This window comes from Cygnus atratus, chromosome Z, assembly GCF_013377495.2.
Source record: "Cygnus atratus isolate AKBS03 ecotype Queensland, Australia chromosome Z, CAtr_DNAZoo_HiC_assembly, whole genome shotgun sequence".
In the NCBI taxonomy this organism is placed as follows: Eukaryota; Metazoa; Chordata; class Aves; order Anseriformes; family Anatidae; genus Cygnus; species Cygnus atratus.
In genome coordinates this window covers 66,143,209-66,157,872 of record NC_066396.1, presented here as the reverse complement: position 1 = coordinate 66,157,872, position 14,664 = coordinate 66,143,209, and the positions used below count along the sequence as shown (strand labels likewise).

General features: G+C 40.7%; 1 protein-coding gene across 1 annotated transcript in view; it reads left to right on the top strand.

Moving 5' to 3' along the window:
* The first annotated feature begins 1,176 nt into the window (after positions 1 to 1,176).
* The window catches only part of TNFAIP8 (TNF alpha induced protein 8), a 65,724-nt gene continuing 52,236 nt past the window's right edge, over positions 1,177 to 14,664 (top strand). Inside the window, exon 1 of the mRNA XM_050716589.1 lies at positions 1,177 to 1,287. Coding sequence (XP_050572546.1) covers position 1,287 — 1 coding nt within the window. The 5' untranslated portion in view covers positions 1,177 to 1,286. The remainder of the gene's footprint in view (positions 1,288 to 14,664) is intronic.

Below are 14,664 nucleotides of genomic sequence, written 5' to 3'. Positions count from 1 at the left end.
CATAATCACTGTTGAAGACAGAGGTGAAGGATGCTATAAACATTTCTGCTTTGAATGTGTCCCTCTTTTTGAGGTGACCATCCTCATGAAGTAACAGAGTAATGTTTTCTCTGGTCCTCGTTTTGCTGTTAATATGCTCAAAAAAAAAGCCATTTATATGGTCCCCTGCAGTAATGGACAGTGACAACTCTGAGCTTTGGCCATGCTAATTTTCTCCCTACAAAGGCAAACAGCATTTCTTTAGTCCTCCCATGTCACCTGACCTCACTTCTAAGGGACAGACTCTTTTTCTGCCTAAGCTTTAGAAAATCCCTGCTCAGTCAGGCGGACTTTCTGCCCTGCCTGCTTGACTACCAGCGTTTTGGAATTGCCTGTTCCTGTGCTCATAGGAGGTGGCACTTAAAAATTGACCAGCACTGATGGACTCAGATGACTCAAAAAGCAGTTCCCCAGGGGACCTTACTGACCAGTTCCCTGAGCAGCCTGAAGTCTGCTCTCACTGAATCCAGGGTTGAAGTTTTTGGCGGCAGTTTTCCTCCTATCAACACAGATTTTAAACTCAGCTACTTCATGGGTGCTATGGCCAAGACAGCCACCCATGGAGACCCTCTCTGTTCACCAGCAACAGATCTAGGAGGGCACCTTTCCTAGTCAGCTCCCATAATACATGTCTAATTTAAATTAGAAAGGCTGTGAAGGTCTTAAGGAACTCTTAGCTCTCCAATTTTCTCATTTCCAGAAGAGAGAGATGTGTGTTCCCACTCAAATAATTACATGGTAGGCAGCCAGCTCCTGCCAAAATTAAAAACACCTCCGTGTGGAGCGCAGCAGAACAAAGGCATGACTTTACCCGGGGGTTGCTGTACGACAGCAGTAACTCCTGTGGCGTTCCTCTGGTGAAGCACTGCACAGAGGAGCACCCCAGGAGCCTGCTTTCCCCCGAACCAAGCCAGGCGTGTCTGACCACTCTTCTCCCCTCACCACCTACCCCGGGGGGGCCATGCCCGCTGCCCACCAAACACCGTATGCTGTGTGTGACTCTTTTTTATTAACTTGTGGTGGCTGACCCTCCCACCCCGTTCCGGCTGCCCACAGGGAGCAGCGGCGATGCCGTACCGAGCCGTGCCGAGCCGGGCGGGGCGGAGGCAGGGCCGCCCCCCTTCCTGCCGCGCCCCGCGCCGCGGGGAGCCGGGGCCGCCTCAGTCGGGGCCGTCTCAGCCGCACCCGCACCGCCTCGGCCGCGCCGCTCCCGCCGCTCTCCGCCGCCGCCCCCCTCGCGCCCCCAGAGTAAGTGTGCCGAGAGCCGGGGCCCCGGCCGCTCGCCTCGCCTCTGCCGCCTGAACCGGCTCCGGCGCCGGGCTGGGGCGGGTCCCGGAGCTGAGGGAGGGCAGGGCGTCTGTGCCGGGCGCGCAGAAACGCGCCGAGCTGCGGGGCAGGTCTTCGTCGCAGCTGCTGTGGCGGTGCTGGTTTTGGGAGGGGTGGATCTGGCTTTGGAGTACCGCCAGCAGAAGTGCTGGTAAAAGGGGCTCCAGTCCTGTGCAGATCGAGGAGACAGTGTACGCTTCAACATGGGGTTTGCCTGTTAGGAGGCTGGGTAGCCAGACCTCCCGTTCCGGAGGTCTGTCTGCCTGCAGAGGTGTGTGTCCTCAGTTACGTGTGGCCAGGCGTGTGCACCGGTAAAGCAAAATCAGCCCGAGTGATGTTCCCATCTGCACTCACTTTGCTCCCTGCACTGCTTTGCTTTGCACACACCATCCCACCCCACTCAGTTGCTACAGGTTGAGAGTTGGGCTGATGGCCCTTCCATTCCTCATCCTGCCAACATAGGTTGCTGCCGTGTTGGTGGGACAGAAAGGTAACACCTTGTGTTTACAGGCATCAGAGTTTTACCTTCAGTAAGCATGTACCAAGTGTTAAATGAACAGAATGCCTTTTTATCTTTGCCTCGTTTTAAAATGAGGAGAAGAAGAAAAAAGCCTCCTTTACGGAATGACCTACTCAGGTACTAGACGAAGGTGTCTACACATTCATTGCTCCTTTCAGAAGTACGTTTCCTAAGAGGTCAGAAGCATTTTCTGCTTCTGTCAAATAAGCCACATAAAAGTTTGTTGAGACTCTAAACAGGGCCTGGTAGGAGAAAAAGTCCGGAGTGTAAGAGATGTGCAGTGGAAGGAAGTCCAAGAACTTTTTTGGGAAGGAAAAATTGGTGAACTTGGAACACGATTGGAAGCAGGAAGAAGGAAATAAAATGTTCTATAACACTTATTTGTTTATTTAACCTGGAAGCAAGCATATGTGGAAAATCATCAAAGTTACGGTGCAGACCTGTGGAGGAGCGCAAATGCATAGGCTCGAAATGGAAGTCGCTCGCTGTTTGCTTCGGTGACAGGAAGCCGCTCACTTCCGTTAAATAGTAACTAGCGTAATCTGGCCAAACCTCGATGTCAGTGAACTTTGTGGCTTAATTTGCCTATTTTTAGTTTTCTTTAAATACTTGCCATTAGGTAAGGAATAATAAGTGCTGCTTCAGATGACTGAGGAAACAATCAGATGGTTGAGGAATCTCAACCTTGGTCAACTTCTGATTTCAGTTTGTCAAGACAGCTCCTCCAAGAGGTTTGTAGAATAGTCTTTAAAGCAGGTAGCCTGTCCCTACAGATTATTTTTATACAAACAACAAAAGTACTGAATAACAAAGTAAGGTATGTAAACAGTAGCTGGTTTGAGAGAAGCTACATCCGTATGATAAATTTTCTTCTAAATTGCTAGTGTTCCCTCTAAGTTTATCTCTTAATAGTTTTTTTTTTTCCCAGAATTTCCCTTCATTTTTTTTTAAAGTCATTCTTATACCTGAACGGACCAAACAAAAAAGGTACCTAAAAAGATTAAAAAAGTCTCTAAGTGATATTTGTGGTGATTTTAGCATTGCTTATAATCCACCTAAATTACCTGCTTAATCTAAAAGGTTGGAAGTTTGTTTTCAACAGTTCTTATGGCATTGGAGTAGTTTCTGTCTGCTTAGGAGTACTGTCTGGTTAAATTGTGTTTATGGCTGCCTGCATCGGAGAGATGCAATACAAGGCATTTGGACTGTATTCTCTTTCCTCCTTTTTTGTTGTTTTGTTTTGTTTTACACCCTGTGTAGTTTCTTCCTGTTTTGTTTGTTTGTTTGTATTTTTCCTCTGTTAGGTAGACCATGCAAACTACTTTCTTTTCATCTTCCCAAAATGACAGATTTCTTACTCTTTTTAAGTTAGGTTTTGTGTATCAGGTTGGTCAGATGGGCAAAAGAAAACATAACTGAAAAATACAGGAAGATTGTATGTAAGGTAGGTCTGAACATGCCTCAGGATACATTCCTGTGATATGTACCACAATTCAACAAATTCTCTTGTCTGTGGTTTGGAAGATCAATGTAGAGAATGTTGTGCTCCAAGAGCTGGAGAGTTAATGGCAGATGACTTAGGGACTTCTTTAGGGTTGGTGTTCCTTTGTATTTTCTTTTCTCTTTTTGCAACCTTTCTCAGCTATGATGTAGCAGAAGGTCTGGTCATCTTTATTTGAGACTGGCTTTGCAATCAAAGAAAGTGGCTATGGCTTCAAATTAGTTATGGTTTGTTTATTTCCCTTTGCCTCCAGCATCCTCAGATCACAAGACCTGGAATAAATGTTACGTGTGGTCACAAAGAAGTTAAGATGGCATTTTGGCAGTTAAGCTTAGTAGCCAGAAATTTCACCAGAAGTTCTTTCGCTCCCTTCTCATGTAATGCTTTGCTCAAACCAGATCTGCCTTTTTTAACTTGAGCATCGACTGACCTCACCCTCTGCTGAGGAGTTTGGGTTTTGTGCCCTGAGATCGAGGTATGTGATACGCAGAGCATGTGCCAGTTTCATTAGCATTTCTAACGAGTCTCAAAGAAGGGGAAGAGTGCAGAATACTGGATTTAAACTAGAAGCATGTGCTTCAGGTGCTGTTTTCTGAACTGGTCATTCAAACCATCATTTAAACCCAAAATACCACTTCTCTCTTCCTGTCACTCTGGTAAAGCGTGGGATTTCCACAGTGGCCTTGAATTTAGTAAGATAGGTGTGTGAGATGAGATATCAGATAAAATGCATGCCCTTTATATGATGCAAGTTAAGACTCTTTGTTAATTTCAATTCTGTTCTTGTTTAGAGCCCTGGAGGGTAAGAAGGAGAGTAAAAAGTGTCTCAGATGTTGATCAAACCTTACAAGGACTTCAGAGATGTTAGGGTGACTTTAGAGGTGCTACCTACCTCTGAGATGATAAAACCATTAGGTGGCATTGATAAGTTGTTAAGATACATGCTAAGGATTATGGTAAAGAAGGTATCTTTATTAAAATTTGCATTTTACCTGATGCTTCCTCATTAAATGAAAGCATATTTCCTAATAGGTGAATTTTAGTAATAAGTGCGATTGGTTTAATCTAAGGTCACATTTTTCTTCCAGTGTATTTTTAAATTTTGAAAACATTTAGTTGTGAAATTCAGCTTCTCTGATCGGATCAAGAAAACTTTCCACTCTTATGACTTACTTGAACTGTAATGACTTTGGGCATATAAAATATATGGCATACTTGTCAAAACACAGTGTTTTCTTCCTCTTTATGGAATAACACGGTGAAGAATACACCAGCTCTATCCTGCAGAAATCAGGCTGGTGCATTGTTTTCTAATGGTAGCTACTTGGGTGCATGTTGGGCTGTGAGTGATCATTGTTAAATCATCTGGAGGAGGTTTGTGTGAGCAATGGGCTGGGCTCTGGCTGCATACACAGGGGAATACTTGGTCCATTTAGCATGTGTCTGGAGGCCCCAGAATTCAGAATTAACCGGTGGAAATGCTGTGTGACATAGGAATTCTATATTTATTACTGAGGTCAGTAGCTGAATTATTATTTTGTGGCAATTATTCAAAATTAGCTATCTCAAGTAAATACAGTCTTTTTTTTTTCTTTTTTTTTTTTCTTTCTACAGTGAAAGGCTTCATTGTAACTTTATTTTTGCTTTAACAGAACAGCTTTATGGGAGTGTGTTTGAATGCTGTGGCTGCTGTAAGGAGCTGATCTTGAGAGAGCAATTCAGGAAAGGGGATAACAGCAAGCTTTTAAAGGACAGTGACTAGTGTTCGATACTTTGTAATTGTATATGCCTTAGTTTCTTATAGTATCTTAATTTCATATTTACAGTTTAACTTTATGCTAGTCAAATATTTTTTTTAAGAACAGTGTAGTTTGTCTTATGTGATGCTTCGTCTACAGAAGTTGCTGGGGCTCAGATATATTCAAGATTGTCCACCATAAACAGTTGAACTGAAGCAAAACACATAACCATAGTCCATGTTATTCCTCTGTGTGGGCAATAAGTGGAAAAGGATAGAATAAATTAAACTGGAAGGTACTGAGAAGTGGGATAATAAGGTCTATGCTGAGAAAGCATACCTGCACATGATGATTTAGAAGATCTTTGTCTCTTGAACTTTGAAGTTGAATACATATTTGTGCAGGAAATAAAAAATAAACAAAACTGTAGCTACCACTAACTGGTTTTGAAGCCCTCCATTCTGTCCAGCATAGATATAACACAAACAATTTTATCAAATTGGCTGTTTTGGAAAATGTGTTAAATATTAGTGTATTTAACAAGAAAGAAAATACTTTACCTATGAGGGAAAAAAGTGCATAAGAAGGAGATAGTCTTGTTCAAAAACATGTTAAAGTGGAATTTATCAAACAAAATGCTAACACATTTCAATGATTGATTAGAAAATATAATGTCTGTAAGCATTCTGGTTCTCCATGAAAATTAATTTCCCTGTAGTTTCAAGTTGAAATAAACTGGTACTGGACCCAGTTCTCTTACAGCTGTGGCAACCACTTTGACTTTTGTAGGTAATACTGACCTATCAAAAATATATTGGGACTACTGCAGAATATTATATTTATCTGAAGAAAGTATTTTATGTGCAAGTACAACAGGAATTCTGGAAGTTAATCCAGAAATCCTGAAATTAAACCAGATTTCAGGTGATCAGGACTGTTCTCCGTCAAAACTCTGTTACCAAGCCTTCCAGACATCCACACATCACTGCTCTCACTTGGTCCTAAAAGAAACAAAATCTACCTTCATGCTTCCTCCAGGTCTGGGCAAATCTAAGGTATAACTAAGTCATTAGTATCACAGTCAGGGTGGGGAAAAAATCTTTTTTTTTTCTTCTTGTGACTATCGGATTTCAAAATGTGTGTTAGCCAGAAGCTCATTTTTATCCATAAATGGTCCTCTGTAAAGCAGAAGGCCTTTTTCCTGTTAGACATAAATAACAAAGTGCTCCTAAAATACAATTCAACTTTTTGTCAGTGTCAGAAGTGAATAATTGCTATTTGACTCACTGAAAACATTTTAGTTTTATTTTTATGCAAGTAGTTTTGCAGGGGTTTTTGGTGCTTCTTTGCTTTGAGGAAAGAAGAGGAAGTTGTTATGTCAGTTACTAATAATAAAGCATTGCAGTTTTACATGAAACAATCAGTTTTTAGAGCTCTCTATATTGTGGTTAACTAATACGAACTATGTTAGATGTAGCTAAAATATACCCCTATATTTACGTCTGTCCCAAAATGTTTTTCAGATTGTGGATTACTTAAATACTGAGCTTGTAGAAAAATGCTAATTGATATTGGAGGTCACCTATGATTTTCTGTCTTAGCTGCTGCAGGTGGTACTCTCCAAGTACTGAGTATGTGCAGGTGTAAGCAAATATAGACAAGGGTCTAGTTAAATACCCTGTAGTTAAGTCCTAACTGTTAAGCCAGTTTAGAGTATTTCTGGCTAGATATGTGGTCATTTATGGTATCCTTACAGACTTTTTGGTAGAAGAGAATTTGTTTCATGTATGTGCGTAGTCCTTGTGTGTTAAAGTAACTTTCAAGTCCTGTTGAGAAACCCTTGCCCATCTTCAGCTTGTCCCACATCCTTCCTCCCCAGCTGGCATCACAAATTCTGTGTTTTACCAGCTGGGCTTCAAGTGACTTTTGTAGTCCTTGCTTGTTTGCAAGGTGGAAAAAAAAAATAAGAAAAAATGTTCATCAAAAATTATTTTTTTTTCAAAATTCCAGGTCATCTTCACGTGTTTAGTCAATAGACACTGATATTGCTTAAAAATTTCTCATCTTCCTGTCTACAGAACTGTCTTTATGAATACTAACTGTAGAGTATTTATTTGAAAGAAAAATCCATTTCTGAGGGTAGTTTGTTAACGTCGCTAGAGCTTCATGCTCAGTGATGTGTTTTAATTGCTGATTTTATATTGAAGAAAGTAATTTACTACTATTGGGCCTCCAGCTTGTAGTGTTCAGGATTCCAGACATAATACCTGTCTCAAGTAGTCCAGACGTAGTCTTATCTATGCTACTACTAGCACTTGTAACTGTGCTATTGTTTTGGAATTATCGGAATGATTTTGGAAACAGAAATGGGTGTTTTAGGGGCATGTAGGACTAAATTATTATACGATAAAAAGCAGAAGTCCTTTGCAAAGGATACAGAGAGGAGAAATAAAATGTAAATAGAGGGTAAAGCAAGAGAGACAAAGCAGAGCTTGTTTTAGGACTCTGCTTAGCTATTCAAAAATTTACAAGTCAAGTTGGAAGAGGCAGTTGATAACAGCTTTAGCTGTGTAGTTATGGCTATTATTACAGTGAAATATGGAATAATATGGCTCGAGTGCTTTTTTTGTGTCTTCGCTGTCCTTGAAATGCTGCATTATTTACGTAACAAAATCTAGAAGCTGCCATCTAATATTTTTATGTTAACCTTGTGATACAAACTGACTCTGTTGCATTTGAGATAAAGGACAGATCTGCACTGGTGAGATGTCAGGTTAAAGATATCTATTTTTTTTCCCTCTTTGTTTCATATAAGTTAGTAAAAACAACTTTTTAAAAATGTGCAGTTCATCCGTAGGGATCTCTCCTGCTGAAGTCTCAAGTGGATTCAGGATGAGTGTAGCAAATTTGTTCTGAATGTATTCCTGTGTTTTTCAATGTACTTGGAAATATACTATATATATGATATATATATGTTTCAAAATGATTTAAACACATTGAAGGGAAATTAATGTCTTTTTCCTCTGTTTGACTACTGTTTTCTTTTTCTTCTATCACTGAGTAGCACTTAATATTAACAATAAAGTGGCTAAATGACAGAATCCTTTAGCCTCCTGTCTGATGTAATAACGTCGTGAAATAAGATAATACAGATCTGTTACTATAATCAGCGTAATGGAAATCTTGATAGTTTTTCTAGCTGCCAGCCCTTTTTTTCCAAGCATTTGACAATATATTGGTAGGCGGAATTGTTTCTCATTTGAAGGTGTTGTTCTAAAAATGGTTTACATGATACTTCTCTGTTTCCGTGAGTTTCACATCAAGGTCTTATCTCCTACCTTATATAAATTCAATTGATTATTTCTGGGTACATTGACTTAATTTGTTATCCATTAAAATGTTCACTGTAGCACTTTGATGTATTGGATTAACCTTTTTTTTTTTTTAAGAGCTTTGTAAATCCTTTTTTGCTTGGAAGCTTTTGAAAAATTTTTAAAAGTTACATGTAGCATTGAATAATGGCAGAAATGTGATTAATCAAGGAATCATAGAATGGTGAATGGTTTGGGTTGGAAGGGATCTTAACGACCACCTAATTCCAATCCCCCTGCCATGGGCAGGGACACCTTCCACTGGACCAGATTGCTCAAAGACCCATCCAGCCTGGCCTTGAACACCTCCAGGGATGGGGCATCCACAGCTTCTCTGGGCAATCTGGTCCAGTGCCTCACCACCCTCTGAGTGGAGAATTTGTTCCTCACATCTAATCTAAATCTACCCTCTTTCAGTTTAAAACTGTTACCCTTTGCCCTAATCTTTGAATTGCAGAAAAATCTCTCTAATACAAACTGTCAATCTGTGTTGTGCTGGTCTGCAGAACACCACACTGGTCAGTGAAGTGGAAGGTATGCTGATTGCCACCAAATGCATTTGTGCAGTTTTACTGGTGGTATTTGCTGTACAAGTGATTCCGAACACAGAGGTGGATAGCTGTGAGTCACCAAAAACAAGAGCTTTGCTGGTGATGCCAGGAGGGCAACAGGGAACAGATGAGAATGAGTGCTAAACGTGAACTCAGCGGAAGGTAGTCAAGTACTGCGTACATTTTCTTTACTTATTCCTCAGAGGTGTTCTTTCACTGCAAATAGTAGGCTGAATAGGAGAGAGCACATGAAAAGAGATGAAAGCATCTATTGAAAGCATGTTCCAGGTGACATCAAAAGATGAAGGACACAGAATATGGCCCTGACCATTAACTGCAGTTTGTGTAGTACTGGCCATCTGATCTGCCATCCCAAAAAACTGTGATTTAGTTTACTGTGGTTTCTAATGAGCTATCTGCAGATTTTTTTTTCCCCTGTAGTTTTGTTGTTGTTGTTTTCCACTTCTACAGAATTTCAGCATGGTAATTTTCTAATAGGTTGTTTAAAATTTAACACCTTTATGCAAGCATACATTCAGTCGGATTTATTTTTCAGGATCTTGTTTTACAAGAACTGTCCATTTCTATGTATCAAGCCATGTCTTAGGTTTCAGTCATTGTAGAGCAAGGTGTTTTGAAAATATTTTCTGAGTGTTTGGGTCCAACTGAGGGGAAGCAAACATTTCAGATGTATAAAATCTGTCAGGAGAAGGGACCTAAAAACAAAGTGTGTGCTGCTGTTGTGTACACAGGAAACCATGTCACAAAAACAACCCTCTTCTCTATTTAAGTGCAAGAGGTTGCATTGGGTGGCAGTTTGGGGAAGGAGAGTGTATCATTACAGTGGACTTTGAGATTTAAGTTTAAAATGGTAATAAAGCAGAACTCTGTACTAGCCAAGCTTAAACACAGCATGCACCATTTAGCAATATATTAGTTTTACAACTGTGTTTGAGAAAAGAAGTCACAGCTAAAAGTGTGGTTATGACCGGTTTTGCCTTTGCTTGCCTTACAACCATGTTATTGTAAAAGAGGTTGTAGCACAAGCCTGGAAATAGCTGTTCTGTGTCTTGAGGGAAATAAATGCATTGATGGACAGATAAACAGATGGGCAAAGTGATAATTAAATAATTAGCTGGGAGGAGTGAATTCAGAACTTGATCCAGAACTGGGACAGTGATAAGAAGCAGAAATATAAAGGAGCTTAAATGGACTTCTTGAGAATAAAAATGAAAGACCTAAAATAAAAACCTCAGGTATGTTTAAGATTTTTTTTTCCTTGATATGAAAAGCTGCATAACACCACAGCAGTGTAACCTAAGGATAACCAAAACCATTCGGCAGCAGTGACAGGCAGAAAAGAGGTGTCTTCCTCAAAGGCCTCTTGTGCTGTGGAAGCGTGGCAGTCTGAAAGTACCTGGCAGTGAAGATCTTTCCTGCGCTCAGGGATGTAAGGCCCTGCTGTGAAAAAGCAGTAGAGACAGTGAACTAAAGCTTTTCTAGATACTGTTTCTGCTTTGGGTGGATATGAGCAGAAAAGGGGAATTGGGGAATTCCACAGGGCAAAAATGTTGAGATGGCGTATGGGCTTTAAAGCCAGCGCACATCTTAGCGCCCGTCATGATGCCTGTGCTTGTGTGGGGACGAGCAGGCCGTCGCACTGTCTGCACCATGGCCCAGGGCTCATGGCGGGGCCACGGCTCTCTGTGAGGGTCAGCAGCCAGGGAGGTGTCCTGCACCACGGGGACACCTGGAGCACAACCACTAGGATATCGTGGTGGCAGTGGACTGTGCACCAGATGAGTGCTGTACAAGGCCTTCACACGTGTCACAGGATTGTGGTCACCCACCTGGAGCAACCTTTAGCAATGCTCCAGTGTCAGATGGGGCAGCTGGGTCCAGCTGGGTGGCTAAGTGTGAGTCTTCCTAGGCTGTACTGCACACTGAGGGACGTGAGTGTGTTGTTAATTGCTACCACTTGCCTGATTTCCTCTGCTCATGTAAATTCCACTCACACAGTTCCCCTCAAGGGCGACGCTTCTGTGCCTGGCTAATTTGGAGGCAATTTATTCAGGTGCTTCATGTTGCTAAAGGGTACCCATGAAAATAGAGTGCCTTAAGATTGTTTATACCTTACTGTGTTGTAATTAAAAGTTTCAGACTGCGGGGTGAGTGCCGCTTGGTGAAAGCTGTACGTCTAGCTAGCAGAAGGCCTCCACAGTCAGAGCTGGGGAAACCAATGTACACTGGATAACCCCCATGTGACTCTCACCCTGTTTGATTAACAGAAAGCACAAGGAAAACAATATTTCTCAAAAAAATAGACATGCAGAGACCTGTTAGACCCTGAAAGAATTTTCAGTTGAAAAGCAGATTTTCAGTTAAAAAGCCCTATTCTCTACGTAAGGCCTCAGAGCATCTTTGACCACACAATCCTGTCACCAGTGCCAGTCATCCAAGCATGGTGTGGCAGTCCTTTGCAAGCAGCAGAAAACCAGATCACGTAAATGGGTCTGCACGAGGAGCGAATAGCTCTCAAGTGGCAATTTGATGGCATTTCCCTGGCTGGCACGTCCATCTCTGTCAGTCTGGGCAGCCTGGTGGTAGAGTAAGCATCTCCTGGGCTGCGACAAAAGTCGTTTCCCAGGTATACCTAATTGGATCCCTTCTGTCTGATGGCAGTTTTAAGAGCTGTGTGGTGTGGAAGGCAGTGAAGGCATATGGTGGGTGCTGGGGGAGGACTGGGGGCTCCCAAGCCGTTGTTACTTTCAGCTTTTGGGGATTTTGGTGTGTGCTGAGCCCGCAGCAGAGCATGGCACCAGGCAGTTGTGTCTACCAGTTAGGCTCCTGTGTCTGAAAACTTAATGCATTAAGCATCGAAATAGGAAAGAGCTGTCTGTATGAAGGTGATTATTGTGGAACGGTTACTCTGTAATACTTGATGCATGACACCTTATAACAAAAACAACTCTCTTCTTGGATCCAAATCTTTAAATTAAACTTTCAATGCAAGATTGTCCAGAGGGAATAAAAATGGCACAGTCAAGTGCTTCAAAACCATAACCTCTTTTTTTTTTTTTTTTCTCTATGTGGTATTTATGCATAATTCAGTTTTTAGTTATAAGCAGGCAAGGACAGAGTATTTCTGACTCTTCAAGTGGGAAACAGGAGGCTGTTTGCCAATCAGTGCAATTTGTCATTGCTCTGACTTTCTTCCGACTGTAGCACAACTTAATAAAGAGAGAAAATTGGAAGATAAATTAATAAAGGTATTCTTTCAAAAGCTGGTGAAATAAGAAGATGAAATTCAAAAACTATGGGAAGACTTGCCTGCCCTTAGTACCCTCTATTTTTCAGTGCTCTGAAGTAAGCAAACTTTCAGGCTAGAGAAAGATCAAATTAAGTTTACACCCATCTACTCTTACAGCACCTCTTGTTAGAACTCACTGTTCATACTGTGACTGAAGGACGCAATGAAAAGGAACAAAAAGGTTTTTTGTTTTTGTTTTTTTTTTCATCCCTCTGTGTGTACATTAGCTGTTTACTCTGAGTAGTGAGTTTTGCAGTTCCTCTTGTTTCCATCCAGGACATGTACAAAGTTCATCTTTCCTGTGCTTTTCTTCTCCGCAAAAGCCCCAGAGATGGCTGAAGAGTGAAGATGAAGGTAGCTCAAGCTGACCTAGTAATTGTCACCAAGGGAAAACGGGCTCAGCTTCGAGCACACTGAATCTTTTATTGGCAGTAGAGGTGTGTAAGTGAATTATTGCTGGAGGCTGTACAGCTGGTTATGTGATCCAGGTTAAATGCATTTATGGGTGTTGAAGTGGAGACTCTTTAGAACAAATCTAAACCAAACTGAAGAACAGTCTGGTGGGTGGAAACATCCTCTGTGACATGTTAAAGCTCATTTCATTCAACACGAGTGAAAAAGATCAGACTTAAGTTTTAGTTAATCTTTCTTCCACATTGCCAGATAGAAGTACTTGATTTCTATTGTGTTTTGCAGTCATTTAGACGAGGCGTTTTCAGTAACAGGCAGTATTTGATAGAGAGTATAATTTGGAAATTTTTTGTCATATAACCCACAACCACCTTTAAGCACAATTTAAAAGTTAATTCATACCAAGCTAAATGTCCCTATAAACAGAAACAGTTCTCAGGCACTTGGTTTTACTACTGGTTTATTGCATTGATTCATAAAATGAAAATTGCTTTAAAAGTTGTCTTTCCCCACAGGATTTGCGTTTCTTCTAATTTTTGCAGAATGCCACATTCTTACAGGTTTCTCTACGTTTCTCTGTAACAACCGCATGTACGTACTTGTGTATTGAATAAGTGTTGTTTGTCTGAACAGTGTTCTCCTCTGTGTTAATAATATACAGAAGTTACTGTGCTTAAAGCTTTACAGTGTTCGGGATTACAAATTAAATTGCTTCTCAGAATTTTTTTACCTTCTCCTATTGTATCATTATAGGACTGAAATAACTTGGTAAAGATATACAGACTCTATGTTTTTATTTTAACTTTTTATTTTTTAATGTAACTTCATCCCTGAATTTTCTTAGAAAAATGCCTAGATAATTGCAGCATTCTGTTGGTCTCACTTTGTTTTTCTTGTCTGTGTGCTCCCGAATTTATCCTAGTTTAGGGAATTCCCATAATCTTATTTAGTGTTCTTAGGTATCCTTATTTAGTGTTTAGAAATCCAAAGTTAATATCATTTTGGCCTATTTCTCATGTTTGTAAATACAAAATGTTAACTGTCAGTCTTTTGACAAATCTATTTTCAGGAACAGTGCTAAGTGATATTTATTCTGGAGTTTAAAGTACACAGAGCTTTCTGTTTGTGCTGTTTTCATAGCTGCTTTGTCATAATGAAGGAAATGCAAAACAGTTAGCTTACATTTTCTAACTTTCCCTCTACTTGTTTTAGATTATTTTGCATGCACATGAACATATTTGTTTCTTATCGCTTCCCTTAACCTTTGCTGCTGAAGTGTTACAGGTGTGCAATAGCTGGTACCAAAAAGAGGAGAAGGCTCTTTAATGAAAAACACAAGTTATTCTGCTTTAAAACCTTCCAGTCTATATTGTTTTCAGGGAAAGCACACATAATGAATTTATGAAATTTTGTTATCACTTAGGAGAAAGAAACAGGTCAGTTCAGAGTACTAGGCCTTATAAAGGAAATAGCTTTTAATTTATATGCAGAACATATATTAATTTATTCTTGGATCAATTCTGTGTATTCTTGGAAGTATTATTTTTTAATTTTTCTACAACCTCCGTTTATGTGTAAAACACAGCTTGACCGTGGGAACACAGGCAGTGACTCCCCAGGTGTGCCGTTCACAGATTGAAGTTTAGTCTGGATGGGATGGTGCTGCTCCAGTGGCTGACCTAGTGAGAGCACCTCTTTCATTATCAGCCACAGGAAGTCTGAGCTTTCAGCTCTTCGTGCTTGCTCAGATAGTGTGCTCAGATTGAGAACATGTTTTTCAGAGCTAAAATTATGGAGATCTGTAACGCTGCTGCAAAGTTATTTGAGTAGCCTAGAGTTAAGTTCTAACAGTAATTCAGAATATCAATTAAGCACCTCCTTGTGTTAACTACAGCA